The 18799-nt window shown below is 54.8% G+C and overlaps 4 protein-coding genes across 4 annotated transcripts; 2 read left to right on the top strand and 2 right to left on the bottom strand.

The window, feature by feature from the left end:
- Window positions 1-375: 375 nt before the first annotated feature.
- On the top strand, window positions 376-1617 carry CPAR01_11183 (uncharacterized protein; the record flags this gene model as incomplete). Its single annotated transcript, XM_060495442.1, has 1 exon — window positions 376-1617. The coding sequence occupies one exon, from the start codon at window positions 376-378 to the stop codon at window positions 1615-1617; it is 1242 nt and encodes a 413-aa protein (XP_060345790.1).
- A 1082-nt stretch (window positions 1618-2699) lies between these two features.
- CPAR01_11182 (ribosome biogenesis protein Urb1) lies at window positions 2700-6223 on the bottom strand (the record flags this gene model as incomplete). The annotated part of the gene is made up of 2 exons (XM_060495441.1): window positions 2700-5992; window positions 6064-6223. The coding sequence occupies 2 exons, from the start codon at window positions 6221-6223 to the stop codon at window positions 2700-2702; spliced, it is 3453 nt and encodes a 1150-aa protein (XP_060345789.1).
- Window positions 6224-6662: 439 nt separating this feature from the next.
- CPAR01_11181 (thioredoxin-like protein 4A) lies at window positions 6663-7469 on the top strand (the record flags this gene model as incomplete). The annotated part of the gene is made up of 4 exons (XM_060495440.1): window positions 6663-6746; window positions 6832-6964; window positions 7084-7172; window positions 7251-7469. The coding sequence occupies 4 exons, from the start codon at window positions 6663-6665 to the stop codon at window positions 7467-7469; spliced, it is 525 nt and encodes a 174-aa protein (XP_060345788.1).
- A 502-nt stretch (window positions 7470-7971) lies between these two features.
- Window positions 7972-16892, bottom strand: CPAR01_11180 (cell morphogenesis protein PAG1; the record flags this gene model as incomplete). The annotated part of the gene is made up of 4 exons (XM_060495439.1): window positions 7972-14982; window positions 15065-15831; window positions 16169-16483; window positions 16889-16892. The coding sequence occupies 4 exons, from the start codon at window positions 16890-16892 to the stop codon at window positions 7972-7974; spliced, it is 8097 nt and encodes a 2698-aa protein (XP_060345787.1).
- Between the last annotated feature and the right edge of the window lie 1907 nt (window positions 16893-18799).

Raw genomic sequence — 18799 nt, 5'->3', positions numbered from 1 at the left:
TCTGCCGCCTACCTCATGGGAATGTTTTTTTCTTCTTTATTTTTCCCTCGTTGATCTCATATTCAACCCCTCTTGGCTCCAAAAGTTTACCTTAAAAAGACTAAAACTACAGCATGGCTATTACTCAAAATCATAATTCCATCAGTAGTATACACTCTTTACAAAGTTGAACATCGACATCCAGTTCACAACTTGCTATCACTTCATAAACTCCTCCGAGGAGCCTTGACTGCTTACAACCACTCACTTGTCTAAGCTCAAAGCGACGCAGGCGATTTCTAAACAGAAAACAAGAAAAACACCATATAAAGCTCGAGATCACAAAAAACGAGACTGACCCCTATCACGGCTCTCACACGAAGAACTCAGCTCACGATGAACATGCAACCACCCACGATGAACCATGTCGATAGCGACACTGAGACTCTACTGACGAGTTACCCAGCCTCGAGTCTCTCGAGACCGTCCTCCATCTCGTCCGCTCCCTCGTCTATGGCAGTGAAGGGCGCCTCTGACGACAAGCCCTTCGTCTCAGGCTGCCCCGTCTCCTCCCTCTTTGAGATCCGTGACACGCCCACAGCCGGCCGCGCCGTATTCGCCACACGCGACGTCGCCGCCGGTACCTTGCTCTGGCGCTCCGACGACCTCACGCTCTCCGTCCTCCTGCGGGAGTACAGGCGCGAGGTCTGCGGACAGTGTTTTGCGTACGACTACGGCAGAGACCTGCCCATCCGTGACCAGACTGTCGGCTTCGCCTTTTGCTCCGGTGACTGTCGGGAAACGTGGCGGCGCGAGACTGGCGAGGTAGGTGTCCAGGCTTGGACCGAGGTGAGTACGCTGGTCAACAAGAAGAAGAACAATGGGGGCAGCAACAGCGGCGGCGGTAAGGCGAAAGACGAGATGGTGGACATCACCAAGCCCAAGCCCGCAGCCGAGGAGATCACACAGGCGTGGCAGGCGACAAAGGGGCAGGCGGAGCTGATTCGCACACTACGAACGGCGGAATCTCCGGCAGACAACGGCAGCAACAACGGCGTGCCCATCACTAAGCAACACCGCAAAGCCCTCCAAAAGGCCCTCCAGCAGCCCATCGAGCCAGACGTCATGAACTTTTGCGTCGGCAGCCTCGTGGCGCTGTACAACCACCCCAAACGCTGGGAGCACGTCCTATCCCTCGCCGTGGACTCGACGCCCTACATCAACACGGCCGACCTGCACGCCTTCACCGCCACCTACCTGCAGCTGCTCGCCGTCCTCCCCTTGCCTCTGCTCTCTCTCGTTACGCCCGAGTCCCTGTTCCTCATCTCCTCGCGCGACAACCATAACGCGTTCGGCATCCGGTCCCTCGAGGACGAAGGGTCCGAGCTGTTTGGCTACGGGTGCTGGCCCGCCGCGAGCTACTGGAACCACTCGTGCGGGCCGAATATCGAGAAGAAGAGGGAGGGGAGGGTGTGGGAGTTTCGGGCGGGGCGGGATATCGACAAGGGGGAGGAGATGTGTATCACGTATTTGGGAGGGGAGGAGAAGAAGTGGTCGAGGGAGAAGAGGGTTTCGACGTTGAAGAGGAATTGGGGGTTCGAGTGTGGGTGTAAAAGGTGCGAGGAGGAGTTGCAGTGAAGCCATCAACAGTGATTGGACTGCATACCGTCTACGAACGATGCTACACATTCGTTCGGAGATTATGTTGACGGGTATATGTGAGAGACGAGGTTATAGAAATAGACAGTAGACCTACGTATCGACAACAATTCCGTCTTCTCTCTACTTGAATCATACATATAACAACCTAAATCAAAAGTTTCCTCTGACGAGACGTTTTCCAAACATCAGTCTGCCTAAGCCAAGTACCTCAAGGGTTTGCGGACTAGTGCTGTCTTCCTACTACCCTAGTCCAGTAGCCAAATGATGAATAACCAAATCGAACATCACATACACCCCAAGAGGAGTAAGAGACATAAGCACTAGTAGTCGCAATCGGAATCTGACGACTACTAGAGAATATATAAAGCATAGTTGATGTTCCAGAGAGCCCTTTGAATGATGGATCCTGGTACTCTGGCATATCACAAAAAAAGGGAAAAAAGTTTTCAGGCTCTTTTTAAGACGGACATCCGCTTCGATTCTTTCAAGATAGAACAAAGAGCCGCTTGTATTCAGTTTCCCCGAATTCTCACTTTAACTCTTTTTTAACGACTATCTCATAATCAGAGATCCCTCTTCTTGTTGCTTTGCAATAGAGATTACTTGAGCGTTGAGGCATGCCCTCCCGCCATTTTTACCATGTGTTCAATAGGCGGGTGGGTGTATGATCATGTCCTCCAGACAAGCAATCGTTCATAACCTAAGGTGCTTGCGCTTTTCCTAGCCATGCTACATAGTTTGGATTCCTGAGCCTTTGCCCCCATCTTGTGGCGGTTCAGGGCACTCTTTACTCTCAATCCCTTGCTGATTTCCACCCCGTGAGCTCACGCCATCCGAGTCCTAGCATCACCCAACGACGTACAATCAAACATCACCATAATTCAGCTCAACAGCTAGTTTGAAATATGTGCTGTGATATGTACACACACTGATGTGGAGCATATTCTAACTGTCCCTCACCCGACTCCCATTTTTTTCTCCTTTCTCGATTTGTACATTACGTGGTACTAAACCAGCGCCATCCTGTTTTACTTTTTGAATCCCTCTTCCTTTTGTCTTCAACCCTCCAAACCCAAGGGAACGCCCTTCCGACTCCATTCCCCAACCCTCTCCTGATCACAAGTCTCCCAAACCCGTCTCCTCAAAGCCCGGTATAAACGCTTCGTCTCCCTGGTATCAGCATCAACCTTTTCGACACCACCACCGCTGCCGCTGCCGCCGCCACACCGGGCCTCCTGCACCTCCAACCAACTAACGATCCCAAACCTCGTCGCCAGCGTCGTGCTCCCGCCCTCGATACACGTCGCCCTCCACAAGATCCTCAAGATCCTCGTCCTCAGGTTCGCCCGCATATACGGGTTCCCCGCCAGCGCGAAAATCTTCTCGAACCACTTCTTCTGATGGTACACAGCCAGGTCCGCCGGCGTCCGCAGGCCGTCCAGCAGGTAGGCCAGCAGCCAGCTCACCTCGGTGTAGTACCGATCGTCCTCAGACGGCGCGCCGTGGAGGATGTCGTGCGCGAGGGGCACCTTGTCGTGCTGCCACACGGGGCCGCGCGTGAGGAAGCTGTTTACCTTGGCGTAGAGGCAGTGCAGCGGGTTCTTGAGGACCTCGAGTGAGGCGATGGCGAAGGAGACGAGGGGCGAGGCGACGGGGCCGCGGGTCACGAGGGCGCGGGAGGATTCTGCCAGTTCCGAAAGGAGGAGCCAGATTTGGTCCTTTTCTTCGTAATTGGACTCCTTGAACTTGGCTGCCATTTTTAGGATGTTGGTGAGGGCTTCTTGGCGGATACTACCGTGCTCTGACCAGAGCAAGCGGATGAGCGCCGCGGCGTAGCCCTCGTCGACGAGGTCCTCTACTGATTTAGAGTTCCACTTCAGAAGGGCAGAGTTGTCGTCGTCAAGCTCGTAAGAGACGTCGAGGATAACCTCTAGCGAATGCTTATCCATCTCTTCGTCATTGGCGCTTGTGTTTTGCCTCTGCAATTGGGAGCCAGCATCGTCCGCCACGGTAGCCTCATCCCCAGGCTCGCCATTGAGAAAAGCCTTGTCAGTCTTTGGGATAACGGCCGAGGCGCGGTCTCCCAAGACCTCAGTCATCTTCTTGGCAAAAGCACTGATGACGGCCTTGGTCTCCCCCTTACTTTGCGCGCAACTCAGGAGCACCGTAAGGAACTTGGACAGAAGCTCCAGGTCCTTCTTATCGGTGGCCTTGTCGGCAACAAAAGACAGCTGCTCAACCATAGTGGCCAAGAGCAAGCTGGCGAACACCTCATCACCGCCTTGGGTGGCACTTTCCTGCATCAGATCCACGTACTTCAGGGGCGAGGCGGCGCATCTTCCAGCACAGTTATCGACAAACTCCCAGATGAGATCCAGATTCCTCGACTTGCCGCTCTTCTTCAACTCCCGCGCGGCGCAGAGGAGAGGGACGAGGCCGGTCTTTTGCAACACCAGCTGGTGCTGCACAGCGACGGAATCGAGCACCTCCTTCAGCTTTGGTCGTCCCTGGGCAGCCTCGACGTAGAACTTGAGCAGCGCGACAAACGGCGACGCCGCGAGACCCTCCGTCTTGGCAAACCACCTCATACCGGGCGAGTATCCGGCGATGGCGATCAAGTTCTCCAACTCCATAAGAGCAAGCGCCTGGTTCTGCGGCTCGTCCGCGCGACTGTCGAGGCGCGTAAGCGAGTTGACCAGGAACGGCGAGACGTCAAAGTTGGCACGCAGCGCCACCTGCGGAATGACCTCGTAATACAGCAGCAGCAGCCTGCTGGCCGCCTCGCGCTGAAGGACATTCTCCTCCGCCATTGCCTTGTAGCATTTTGTCACCTCCTTCATATCGGGAATCTTTTGGCAAAACTCGTCAATGAGCTTGCGGCTCGCCGTCTCCCAGGTCGACTTTGAGGACTCGGCCGCCTCGCGGTGCATCTTCAACGCGACCTGGAGCTTCTGGAGAGCAAGGACGAGGATCCGAACGGCAAAGAAGGAGACCAGGGTGGACTTTGACGAGAGACACCTTACCAGGTCGCGCTGCTTGAGCGGGAGCGGCAGGATGTTGTCGAGGAGGATAGATGTCGGCGGGGGCACGCGGCGGTAGCCCGTCGTGGGACCGTAGTGCGGCGGCAGCGGGAGGTTGACCGTGTTGAAGAGGAACGCGGCGTACCCGATCCACGTCATGGAGAGTTTCGGCTCGAATGTAAATGACTTGTTGTTGATAAAGTAACTGGCGACCAACTCGGGCGCCGATTGGAAGATGGCGACGATGAGCTCGCTGTGCTTCAAGCTCGACCACGGACGCAGCTTTTGAATAAACTCGGAGAGCACAAAGTTTGCGACGGCGATGTCGTCCTTGTACTTGTCCATCCACGCTACGCGCTCCAGGGCGTAGTCGTCCAAGCTCTTGACGTCCTGCGCCGCCTCGTCCTCGAGCTCCTTGGGGTATAACCCCGTTCCAGAGTACAGCACGCCCGCTCCCGGTGTCGTGCAGGTGTAAAGCAAAAACTCGTGAACAGATTCCCTGACCGAGGGCTGGTCGTCTCCCTCGACATCGTGTCTGTACGTGTACAGCCCCGCCAGCCGATCCAGAGTTTTTGTGTTGAACGTCCTGAACTTGACCTCGCGGGGCAACTTCTCGTCCAAGAGCACGGTCTTCTTCAGCGCAGCCAGCAGCTCGACGATCAAGAATGGCGGGTCGTCCTTGATCAAGAAGGTCAGGTGTGAAAACACCTCCTTGAGCATCAGCAGCTCCTTCTTGGCCTCCGACGGCAAGAACTTGAGGCAGCTCAAGAACAGCTTGATAGCATTCGTCCGCACCGACGGCTTGGACGGGTCCTCCACCACGCCACCCCCCCTCTCGCCATCCGCACCGAGGTGCCGGATCTCCAAGTTCCTCGCAAAGCTCGCAAATGTGTGGTCCCGCGCTCGAAAGACCCTCCTCGCAAGCGTGCCGCCGTCTAGCGTCACGAGCTCGCGCATCAGCCGCAGCGTCGGCGATATAACGTAGCCGCTGCCCTTGGGCGCCGAGAGGCACTTTGCAATGAGCTTCAGCTGGCGCTCCTGCAGCAGTGTACGGGCAATGTCGAGGGCGTGGGGCAGGAGCTGGAGGGACTGCGAAACGACCTGAAGGAGCAGGGCTAGCACGGCGGGCACAGCGGACATCATGGCCTCGTTGTTGACCTGCGCGCCATAGGACCAGGTTTCCATCACGTCGGAGAGGTAGACGGCGTCGTCGCCGGTGCTGTCGCGCGGCCGGGAGGCCTCGAGGTACTCTCTGAGGAGGGCGAAGCGGGCGTCGTTGTCGCCAGTGCCGGAATTGAAGCCGTCGAGGAAGACTTTGAGGGATTGGATGCCTAGTCGAGAGATAAAACCGTCAGTCTTGTGGCCCGATTGACTGGTATGTCAATTTTGAGAATGCGCTTACCATGCCGCGCTCGCTTCTGGTCCTGCTCAAAGGTCAAAAGCTGCTGCAGATGCCGCGCAGAAGCAACCTCTTCAAAAGTCGGCGCCTCATGCACGATCTTTTGCCTCTTCCGCGTCGCATCTGCGCCCTCAAATCCTCCACGCGATGGACGTTTAGGCATTTTTGGGTATCTTGTCTGAGAATTGGGAGAAAAAAAAACACAACAAAAGAGGGTTGTCCTAAGTGAGCGGACTCGTCCACTACATCTTTCCCAAGAAATCCTCCACGCGGAATACAGTGGTGGATACCATCCAAGAAATAAAAAGTTCTGCCGTGTAGACCGCTCTTGTCTCTTTTTTTTTCAGGTTTAGCGCGGGGATCTGGAGGGGCGGATTGGGGGTACCTTAGCAGGGGGGACCCGCAATGACATTTCGCCGACCAGTTGCTAGAAGTCCATGTCCAAACAGACTTCCCCCGGCTAGTTTCGAGAAAACCAAACGATTCCATCGCGACCATCTCACGACACTACCGAAGCCTTCCGTACCCACGCAATCCTCCAACGCGCCCTCGAAACAATCGCAACACGCCGCTCACATACACACAACACACACACCTTCACAATGGGTTCCATCGTCATCCCCCATCTCAATAGCGGCTGGCACGTCGACCAAGCCATCCTCTCCGAAGAAGAGCGCCTCGTCGTCGTAAGTCCGCACAACCAGACACCGTCGTACTCTCTACACACGCGCTGAACTGCCCGACTAACAAATCTCCTCTTCACAACAACAGATCCGCTTCGGAAGAGACGCAGACCGCGACTGCATGAAACAAGACGAAGTCCTCTACCGCATCTCGGACCGCGTCAAGAACTTTGCCTCCATCTACGTCTGCGACATCGACCAGGTGCCCGACTTCAACCAGAGTACGTCTTGTCTCCTTTCCACCAACTCCACCACTTCCTCGAAAAAGAACAACAACCTACGGAAATACACACAACAACTTTCTAGAACGCCTAGGTGCTAACATTCGTCTTCCTGGCAGTGTACGAACTCTACGACCCCTGCACAATCATGTTCTTCTTCAGGAATAAACACATGATGGTTGATTTCGGAACGGGTAACAACAACAAGGTACGCAAACCCCCACCCTTCCTCCCCGCGACGCGCCACCTTAGCAGCAACTAACACTCTCGACGCTTCTCCCAATAGCTCAACTGGGTGCTGGAAGACAAACAAGAACTCATAGACATCATCGAGACGGTCTACCGCGGCGCCAAAAAAGGCCGCGGTCTCGTCGTCAGTCCAAAGGGTAGGCTTCCCTCTTTGCACTCTCCATTCTCTTTTTTCCCTTGCCGTCGTCCTTTTGTTCCTTTTACTAACCCGTGTATCCCCTCTCGCGCAGATTACTCCACCAGACACCGATACTAGATACCTACCTACCAACACCCTCTACGCACCTCACATCCGCACTCACACCCAGCGGCCGGCTTCATCTTATGCTTGGGAAGAGATGTATCATCAGACTCAGGAAACGCTCTAGGGTTGGTCTCACACAATCAAGAAACTTTTTGTCACAATGAACCAGAAGATGCTAATGCTGTGATTCCAAAAGAACCTTTTACTCGTCATATGTGAATTTCTGATTTTATTTTTATTTTCATTATTAGGTGAGGTACGTTAGCCCCCCTTCTTCTCCTCCTTCTTCGCCTGTCTCTCTTTCCATCCTTCTTCGTGAAACGATGATACGTAAGTTCATTTATATGCGCCTTTCTACCAAATCGTGTGACGAGGAGTATCTGATACGCTGTGCTCTGTGAACCTGCACCATCTCCCCCTTCGGGCCAAGTAGACTAGCGCTTTCTATACATGATGCAGATAAATAGACAGCTATTTGACTTGAACGATAACGCGATGCGCCTTCTCATCTCCCTTAGAGCATCTCCCCCTGCGGCGGCATCTTTGTCAAAAAGTTGGTCGGCACCTTGGGAACCTGCTGTGCCGCGACAGCCCGCTCAGCTCGGAAAAGCTCCTGCTGTCGGTCGTTCTCGCGTGACCTGCCACCCGTCAGACGACGCATTCGAGACCGAGTGCTCTGCGCGAGCGGCTTAATCATGTTCTCCAGCGAAAAGGAACCCTCGCCGCCGTGGCCCGTGTTCGGTCGCTCGTCATCGGCGTCGGAGAAGACGTCTTCGGGGAACTCGTCGTCCGAGGTGAACTCGCTAATGTGCGGCTGGTACGATGCCGGTGCCGACGGCGATGTGATGGACCGGTAGTGGAGACCGGGCCGCGAGGAGGAGCCTGCTGGACCTCCTCCTAGTCCTCCTCCTCCCAGGCCGCCGCTGCCCGACGCCGACGCGCTAAAAGCTCCAGGATTCATCGTGTTGGAGCTCGGATCCCTTGCCGTAGCTGGTGGCCTGTCAGTAAACCCATTCTGGAACGTGCTGTTGTTGGAAGCCTGATGCAGGATTGGCAGGATTTGCTCATCATACAACTGCGCTCCGGACTCGAAGCTGTCCGGTGAGAACTCGGTGATAGTCCTAGACGAGCGGCCGTCACTGGGTGGGCTCGAGCCGAGGTCGTCAAAGAAATCGTCGAGGCTGTCCAGCTTGGTCACGAGGTCGCCGAGGTGTCCGTCTCCGCGGCCTTCGTCCGACATCATCGTCTCGGTCCGGTCGGGCATCTGGAAGTAGCTGTACGGGAAGTCGTCGTTGTGGAACTCAACATCGGGTGTGGGCGTGGCTTCCGTCAGGATTCCTTCCGCGGCCTGGCACATGTAGAATGCGGCGTGGATATTGGCGCGAGTGAGATCGGTCTTCCTGGCAGGAATTGGGATGGCCCACCCAGAAGCCTCTGGGATGCCGAAAAGACTGACAGTTCGCTCGTATTCCTTGCGGATCGTCTTGGAGGTAGAGCGAGTCATGCTCATCCGCAGGTGCTGCTTGTCCATGGCGCTGCCCGACATTGTCATGATGTTGTCCAAGACCTCGAGTGCCTCCATGCAGAACTCGGTCTGCAACAGACGCAAAAGAGGAGAGATGAGATCGGAGCCATGGCCAGCTAGTTCGGGCTTCCGCATGTCAATCTCGGGGATGACAATGCTCAGAACGTTCATGGTCTTCAGCTTCACCCACGCTGTGGAATTCGTGAGGAGACCCATGAGGAAAATGACCATCTTAAAGTCAAGGTTGGGGAGGAAGTGATCCTGTAGAGAGGCGAACAGGCGGCTTTGGAACTCTCTGTTGTTGCCCTGGTACTTGAAGCTGACGTATTCCTGAAGCACTTCAGCGACGTTGCCGTATCCGTGGGCCTCGCAAACAGTGCACAGGATCTCGGCGGATTGCAAAACCTTCTCACTAGGCTCATCCTCTTCCATCTCGTGCAAGAAACGGGGGAAATTGGCCAGAATCGCGAAGAAAAGTCGACTGTCGTCGCCAATGAGGCCGTCACTGGGCAGTTGAACCACCTTGTCCAGAGTAGTGAGCGTGGCCTCCATACAGATGGATGATCTCAACCCCTTGTAGAGCAAAGACTGGAGGCCCTCCCAGGCGCCGTCCCATCTCGAAGGCTGGCCGTCGAGCAACAACCTACGGACATTGGGCGACCTAAAGTCAACCTTTGTCAGGAACTCATTGAGCATCTCCACAGCCTCCAAGTACTCGCGCTCATTGATGGACTCTAAGCAAGCACATGTTGTCCAGAATAACTGAGGAAATGTAAGCAGCTTGTCTGCGTCGAGCTTAAGAATGAGCGTCTTCAGCGTGGTGAGAATCTCCATGGCAAACGTTTGGATCTCAGTGTCTTCGTCTGCAACAGTGTTCGATAAGCGGGCGAGCATATCACCCAGCATGAACTGGTCGAGTGACGTGAGGATGCAGCGGAAAATCTGGAATGAGCGACACGCGAGGTGCCTGACAGGACACGAGGTTGCCCACGTCAGGGACAGCCTGCCCCATTGGTCTTTGATGCCGGGATAGGTGAGCTCAAAAGTCTTGACCACCTCGGCCGTCAAGAACTCCATGCTTGGAGGGACCTTGTTGTCGTGGTCGTCGGCCTTGCCATTGCTGTCCTCGTAGCCCCATACGACTGAACGATCGTGGCGGCGAATCAGATCAATGAGGTCTTCGATCGACGCTCTAGCCGTAAGCTCCGTCTCGTCATCCAGTTGAGAAATGACAAGCTCATGGATGAGATGGACCAGCATTTCTCTAGCTTGCTCCTGGACGAGCGGGGTGTAATGGTCCCAGAGCACGGTGACCACCTGAAGTAGCACTGGCACGTTCTCAGGTGTGAGGTGCACAGGCGAAACCATTAGATCAACAAGTAAGATGAGAGAGAGCTGTCCGAGGGAGAAGCCGGCTTGCTTCGTGCCTACGGGGAGTGCCTCGCCCAGGTCTGCACAGTAAGGGAGCAGGCCAATGTCGGGCGGCGGCGGCATGGCGTCCTTCTTTTCGTTCGGAACCATTGCCTTGGGAGTAATCTGCATCAGAAGGAACTCGACAACCTTCATGCCGGGGGTGCTCGTGGTGCTCGAGAGGAAGACCACAATCTGCTTGGCGTACTCGACAAAGTTTTGCTCGCGTCTCTCGAGGCAAAGAGATATTATAAAGTCGAGGATCAGCCGCACGTTTCCGGGATACGGGCCGGTGGCGAGAGCTTGCCATAAAGCTTGAACCTCGTTGTGTAGAGCACCGCTTGACTTGATGGTGATCTCTAGTAAGTTGGCCAGCAGTACGTACGACTGGGCGATAGGACCACCATTGGGATCGACCCTAAGCTCAATCGACTGGATCCAGGGTAATATGACGGCAACAACATTCCGCTGCGAGGCAGGCTGGAGGTCCTTAAAGTATAGGGTGAACTCGGAGAAGATATGGAACGCCAGCTCGGTATGCTGTTTGGCAAGTCGTTTGGAGATTTCAAACTGCGCAAGCTTGTAGACTGCCTTTGTCTTGTCAGAAATGCTAATGTCGTAGTCCTGGATCTTGGAAGTGCGTCCTGGCTGCTGCCTCTCCTCCAGAGACCTCATCAGACGGGCAGACTTTGATCTGATTTCACTTTCATCGTTGCCGAGAGTGAACAGGCATAGCCCGAGCAGCTTCCAGAATGGGCACGTGTAATCGAGGTGCTCGAGCAAAACCTTGGTGACAACGGCAAAATAGCTCTCCTGTACCTTGGAAACGTCGGACAGGTAACATCGAGCTATGCAGTGTTCCAGGAGATAGGGCAATTCCTGGTTGTGGATGATCAAGTTCTGCAAGGCTCGGCGGCCGATCACGTTCATCCGGTCGCTTCCCGAGTTAAAAATGGCCTCGATCCAAGCTAGCATTCTTCGAATATCGAATGAAAGCGTGGCGCCACTCTCGGTGGTGATGCTCATCGGGCCGCCGCAGAGAGCAGCCATGGCACTGAGAGCTGCCGTACGGAGGTTGCGCTTCTCAATCTCCATGGCCGCTGTGACCGTGCCTCGTTCGCCGAGTGACTGTTGGTCGATCAGGGATTGCCGCATAGTATCTTCTCGGACTCGGATTTGCGTCTGATTTGGCGAGAAGCCGCACCAATCCTCCATCAAAGAAAACGCGGACTTTCGGGACTCAAACGTCATCCATCGAGAAGGATCCTTGGTTCTGTTGATTCCTTCGAAGAGTTCCTCAGTCAGGCCGCAGTAATGCCGCCTGAGTTTCTGAAACTCCCAGTCCATCTGAACTTCGCCGTCCATGAGGAAGAGCTTGAGGTCCTTGGTGTAGGTGACGAGATTGGTGAGAACCCACTGGTCGTTGTAGACGTCTTCGATTTTGAGGAAATGGCAGGTAAGCTTGTAAACATGGGTAATCTCAGTCCTCAGAAGATCCATCTTTCGGTTGCGTCTTGGACTGCTGTTGGTACGCTGATGAATGCGGGCGCGAGCTTCGTCGTTGCAACGTGAAACTTGTCCTGCCAGCTCTTCGAGGAGTGTGCGGTAGATGTGAATGTTGATAGAGCCCATGGCGAGGACCACGGCGTCCCTGACCGATGCCGATGAAACTGACAAAAGGGGTATGAGATACTTGAAGAGGACTCTGGCTGAGACAATCTTGTCCGCAGAGCCAGGCTTGGACGTCTTTCGGCTATGCTGTGCGGCTTGAGGGTTGGCAGCCATGACGCTTCCTGGATCCGCCAGAGTCGTACAAGCGAATATCAAGTAGAGTTTCCATTGTTCCACGAGGATTTCCGGCTGCGTTGTCGGTGTCCTACCGGCGACGCGGGCGCTCCCGGGATCTGATCCGTAGTACAAGCCCCTGGATGGCTCCGACAAAAGCACGATAGCTTTGTACATCTGCAGAATTCGGTTGCAGATCAGGTCCCGGCCAATGGTGACTGTAAAGGGGCACTTTTCGTACGCGATACGGATGAGATTGGGGAAGAGCTTGAACCACAAAGTCGTGTCATACGAGACATCACTGGTACACAACTCCACTAAGGCACCTCGAATGTTACTGTTTTGCATGCCCCTCTGGAGCCTGCTCCTCTCAGCGACGGAGAGGCCTTCATCCTTAAAGTTCATTACTTGCATCGAATCATTCTCCAAGATGTCAATGACTCTCAGGGTATCCTTGTCTTGGTTCTGGAGCGCCTTGTCGAAATCGTTGATAAGCCGGAGGACGGTAATGGCAAAGTAGCGTACCCTCCGAGACTGCGAGCAGAGGAAGAACAAGCCATGTGCTTCTGCCTGGTCAACCTCTGCCCAGATGCCGGAGAGATCAAGTTTTGCGCCGCGTTTGTCACTCGCCTCGAGTTGGTCGAGAGAGGCATCTCGAGTCTTTCGTCTTATCTCCTCGATCCAAATTTGAAGCAGCTCAACGTATAAACGCAGAGTGCTCTCAATATGACCTGGCCCGAGCATGCCGCCATCAGACATGGTTGAGTACCGGTCGTCGAAGTTGAAGATGAAGCGAGCGAAGCCCATGGTGACTTGCTGCGCGTGAGCCTGCCGGGCTATGGCCTTGAGCGACTGAGCGGACGAGAAAGCGATATTATACTGCACGTGGGCGGTCCCCGTGCAAAGTAGGTTGATCAAAGAGTTAAAGGGTATATCGACAGAAAGACAACGGGGCAACGCTTGGACGGCAACATGTAAAAGCTCGTAAAACGCCTGTTTGTGATCCGCAGGAGATTGATGGTCATCCCGCCGTGAAAAGTTGAAGGTGTCGGCAATCGGTGTCTTGGGGCCAGGACTGCTAAACTTCTCGTCCAACACGGCTTGGCCTCCAAAAGTGTTGTCGCAAATGATGGTGATCTTGCCGAGAATCTCGCAGAACTTATGATAGTATTCACGGACAATATCACTAAGGGCACTTGTCCGGACGGGGCGGGAGAGCTGCTCGCCCTCGCCAGGCGTTGCCGAAATAGGCCCCGCGGACGCGGTGTGGTGTGGTGAGGCCATTACGGGAGAGACAGGCCCGCGTTCAATCGTAGGTGGTGGGGGGAATGAGCTTGGGAAAGGCGGCCGGCCCTCATCGGCCTTTTCTAGGTCAGACATGATGGCGAGGAACGCTCTGATTCCAATGACCATGCGGTCCGGATCAAGCTGTTCGACCTTCAAGTCTTTGTTGGATACAAATAATTCCGCATTGATCAATGGGAAGATGACATGCTTAAAGCAGTATTCGGGCTGTTTGTATCCGATGATTCTGATGATTTGGATCACTGGCTCCGTCACAGCCGAGTCGGAGGCGATGAGACTGCGCTTAGTTGGTGGCAAAACCAACTTCATCACCTCGTCGAGCTTTCTGTTCGCATTAGGTAGGGTATCGTTGGTTCGGTACAGATATGTCCACAGCAGCCTTGCAATCACCTGAAGGCATAATGGTCGTGTAAAACGGTCTTTGAGCTTCGGCTGAAGAGGGAGAATCAGCTGGAGCCATTGAGATCCAAATGTGTCGGGAGGAGAAACGCAGAGCAGCGTTGCTGTCAGAGGAAAGGCGAACCCCCAGTGCCGGGGCTTGATGAACATCTGCGCCAGGCGGGGACCGATTGCACCGAGAACCTCGATCCATTTGGGATGCGCGAGGTCTTGATTTGTTGCTTTGGCGGCTACAGTGAGCAAAAGCGTCTCAAGCACCTGGCAAAAGGCTGTTTTCACCCGCTGGCCGTGAGAGCGGTGGAACAGGCGCCCGACGGCTACCATGAAGTCGCACGAGTGTTCCCAGGCCTCCGGGTGTGACATGTTGACCTTGAGATGCTTCATCCCGCCTAGGACTAGCTCAATCTTGCCCTCAGCATCGCGACCTGCTGGTGATGTGGGACTTTTGGCGACCAATTCCTGGAGGGATCGTTCAAGGTCTCCAAGGAACCTTTCCGTGACGCCCCTGAAGTTGATGTCGCTCATGACGCCAAGGAGCTGCGAAAAGAGATTCCAATTGGCAAGTTTCAGCGGGCTGACCATGAGCTGGTCTGTGTCGGCAATCTTTAGCTGGCCAAAGATGATGCCCTCCAGCTTCTCCTCCATCTCGAGAGTCAAGAAAGGAAGACTCGTTTGACTAATGACCTCCAGAAGCACCCGGCAGAGTATATAGATGGAAACGGTAGAACGACGCTCGGCGTGTGCCACGAATTCTTGTTTAGCGGCCAATGAAGTCTGCGGGCTGGTCAGACCATTGTCCATGGCCCCGGGCAGAGGCTGCAGAGGCTCGGTGTTCCGGCGTTGGAGGGGACCTGGTGCCGCGCCCCTTGATTGCTGCAACTGACTTCGGGCTTCGTTGGCCGCGTCGCTTTTGCTCTTCCTCCACAGCATCATGGAATCTATCAGGGGTTTCGGTCGCGGCCTGGCAATGTGGCCCAAGGCGGTAATAATCTGGTCGAAGGATGGGTCGACCCCCGGGCCGCAGATCTGCTCGACCTGCGGCTCGGGCTCAAAGGGAACTGTGATGCAGTCATTGAGTTTCTCCTCGGCTTGCGCAATAAACTAGAAAACGGATTATTATCATATGTCTTTGTTTCTTTTTCCACTTCTGCCACGCGAGATTGAAGCGGTCTTCACAACTTACAGATGTGAAGAGCACATGCAAAGCGTATTCTCCGACAGTCTTTTGCTCATCCCTGTGGTGCTTGGAAGAATGGGAGTGGTGGTGTGCGTGTTCGCGCCTCGTCTTGCTATGCATTCGTTCCACCTTTCTCTGCGTGACGGAGGAATTGGAAAAGTCGGTAGCTGAAGATGTTCTTTCGGGGACAATGGGCCCGGAGTTGACGGTGGTGCCAGACATGGCGGTACCTGGGCGCAACCCCGGAGGCGCGTCCGGGTCTAGACGGCCAACGGCGTGCATATCAGGACGTTCTGGGGTGAGACCCGCGCCGGCAGCAGCAATTATCTGCGGGCTGAGAGGACTCGAAGACGAGCTGGCGTGACTTCCATTTCTAGAGTGTTGGATGCCGTGAACTATGGAGGTCTGACGATGGTGACCGTATGATGCGCTCTTGGGATCAATGAGTCGTTCGATAACGCCTCCGAGGCCTCCTCCTCCTCCTGTCCGAGACTGAGCGTGAGCGTGGGCGTGGGTATGTGTTCGAGGAGAGATGTTGGAGCCGGAGATCGGAGGGAGCGGATGTGAGGAGAGCTTTTCGTAGGAGGAATCGCGGGAATGGGTGACGGAGCGAGGCAGCGGAGGATGAGGATGGGGTTCGAGGGCGGCGGGTCGCAGGGTTCGGTCCCAATCGGCGTCGTCCTCGTCTTCTTCGTCGAGGGTGGTGACGGATCGCGGAGAGAACTTTAATGGCGGGTCCTGTAAAAGATCGGGCAGCGTCGCCTGGGACGGAGCTAGACGAGACGACGTCTTATGGTTAGTGACAGGCCTTCCCCTCTCTTGTGAAACGGCAGACTGCGCGTAGGGACGCAGATGGGGTGGAGGTTTGTATGCGTTGGACGTTTTGAAGGTGCACAGATGTGTGGTCTAGCACACACGGGGAGCCCAGTGCAGACCAGGAGAATAGATGCGACGAAGAGAGTACACTTTGGGACAGGAGAGGGACGATTGGGGACCGCGATTAGGTAGGGAGGGCGCAACGCTAAAAACCCAAGGGTCGAAGAGCAACGCAGGGCAAAGCCGCACAAGCAACCTAACGCCAACGGCCAGCGGAAGCCAGGAGAGCCGCACCACAGTTCACAGGGTCGTCGACCTGATTCGAGTTGGGCCTGGGTGGGAGCAGAGCGCACAGAGGGAAGCCGCGCGAGGCTGGGGGTTTACGAACCCAATGTCTGTGTGTTGCGTGCGAGCTGGCTTTGTGTGTAGCGGATGGGTAGCGCGCGTGTGGTTTGCTAATAAGGTAAGGTGGTGTTGCCGGTGGACGTGATAGCGTTGGTGGTGGTGGTGGTGGTGGTGGTGTAGCACGGGACGATGAGCAACCCTTGATAGCCGTCGGAGGAGGGCCGAGAAAGACGAAGACGAGGCGAGAAAAAAGGTCAGGCCAGACTAAGCTAATCTGTAACCTTGCCTATTCACCTCATGGCGGGCCAGGGAGAGATAGAGACGGAACGAAACGAGACGAAAAGAAAAGGCGAGGGAAGCGCGTTCGTCGGCGAGCGAGTATCCGTCACGTCGTACGTAAGGCGATGCGGCGCCGCATGGCATGAGACCAAAGGCAAAATAGAGGGCCAAGCGAGGGGTGAAAGGCTAGGTAGGGACAGGTGGGATGGAACTCCGGGGAGCAATGCAAGCAATGCAAACAAGCAAGGCTCAAAGCTCGAGATGCTTGGCTTCGGTTGTGATGTGGATGAAGGCTTTACTTGACGCAGCTATGCGCGGGGGGGGAAGGACCAAGGCAAGAATATAGATATAATAGCGAGAATTCCCAATTGGAAAAAGTTGTAAACTCACCCATTGTTGCGACGGATCGAGTCCCATGATCCGGGGTCTTACGGCATTCGAAGGTTTGTGCACCGTCGCTGGTGGCCGCCACAAAGTATCGAAGATGGACGGAATCGGGTGGTGGTGAGTTGGTGGGTGGCGTGGATGATGAAGGATGACGGATGAAGAATATCAAATAAACGTGGCAGCGGAAGAAGACAAAAAGGATCGGATCAAATTGAAATCGGACCAGAATGGCAGAATAGGACAGACGGCAATTGAATTAGGATTGGGGGTTACTCCGTATACTAGGAAGGTCGGGTATACGGAGTATTTTGATGATGGCGCTGGCAAGTTCAAACCGGTGGGTAATGAATGATGAAAGAGCATGTTCATCATGATGATTGGGGAAGGCAGGGCTCTTTGGGGCCCTTTTGGGGGGGGGATGGTAGGTAATTGGGAAAGGAGGCCGAGCAGCAAGACAAGGCAAAAGGACCAGCCTGTTCCAATCCTAATCCCAATTCAAATCCAATATAATCTTGTTCAATAAAGCAACCCAAGAAGAGAAAGTCGGACATGCCCATCCAGTCAATCAATCAATCAATCTACTAGCCAGTCTGCCCAGTCAGTGCCAGTTAATACCAACCAAGTGGGAATCGACCCCAATCGAAACCTGGTACCAAGCTGCAAGCTTGAAGCACCAACCTCTCTCTCTCTCTCTCTTCCATTTCCTCTCTTCCAGGACTCCTCCTCATACGAACATGGCATTCTGACCCATTGGCCACTGGATACCACGTTCAACACAGCCCTTTTCTTCTGCTGGGGTTTGTATGGCTTGACTACGAGTCCATGGCTGCATTGGGTTGCTGCCACCGAGCCTATAAACCCGCCAGACCAACCCAGAAAAGAAGCAGAAGAAGCAAAGGAAGAAGAAAACGGCGCCATTGGCCGTTGGAAACCACCGAATACCTACCGTACCATTCCTTACCATGCTCCCGTACATAACCAGGGGCCAGGGGCCAGGGGCCTAAGGGTTGCGAAAAGAAGCATAAGGCAAGGTAGTGCCTGGGTGCCTTGCTCGCCGCAATTACACACAGCGCCCACACATCCGAACTCCGTAGGTACCGTCCGACTACTTTTTGGGTACGGAGTACGGAGTACTGCGTAAGCTATGTACTATGTATTGTCGCTTCTCAGAGCCTCTGAGGTCATGATGTTTTCTTTCTCATGCTCGTCAGCCATGACCACGACGAGGTCTTACCTACCCGATGCAACTTCACCAATCCAACAAGCTATCAAATGCCTTGTCTTGCTCCCGCCTGTCTCTCCTCTCTCTCCAAGTCCCAAGTCTCACAGGACCAGCAGAAGAAAAGAAAGTCAACAGGGTCTCGTGCCGGTCCATGTCATGCCTTTCCCCTCTTTCCCCTGATCCTGAGCCATCCGCTGCCCAAGGCACCGCGAGCTATGAGATCACAAATGGCTTCTCGAGTCCCTCTTCAAATTGAGACCTGCACCTCTCATTCGGCATCTCCCTGCCCGTCCCTGAACCTGGACCTGAACCTGCAAGGCCCTCGTGGCCCTCTTGCTCGGCTGTAACCTGTATCCGTGGATAGGTAGGCCATTGATGATGTCGATGTTCCTCTCTCAGATGCACATCCATAGTGCCTCGCTTGATTCGCCCACTGGCACATCACCGTCTTTGCCGTAGTCCAACTGTCGGCGCCAATCATCATCTTCTTGTCAGACACTAGCAAAGTGACCCGAGATGTGGCTTCTTTAGCCCAGAAACCTTCGCTGCCAGGCCAAATCGCCAGTCCGTCACAAATTTTCTCCATAGCACTGGCCACGCGACAAGGGGGGCATCTATGCAAGGGCCACGCCCAATCAGCTTCTTCCACAAACCACTCGACGAAGAGGGGCACCCAAGGGAAGCATTGCTTG

Source organism: Colletotrichum paranaense, assembly GCF_030867605.1.
Source record: "Colletotrichum paranaense strain IMI 384185 chromosome Unknown Scaffold_9.1, whole genome shotgun sequence".
Lineage (NCBI taxonomy): Eukaryota > Fungi > Ascomycota > Sordariomycetes > Glomerellales > Glomerellaceae > Colletotrichum > Colletotrichum paranaense.
This window is presented reverse-complemented; position numbering and strand designations above follow the sequence as displayed.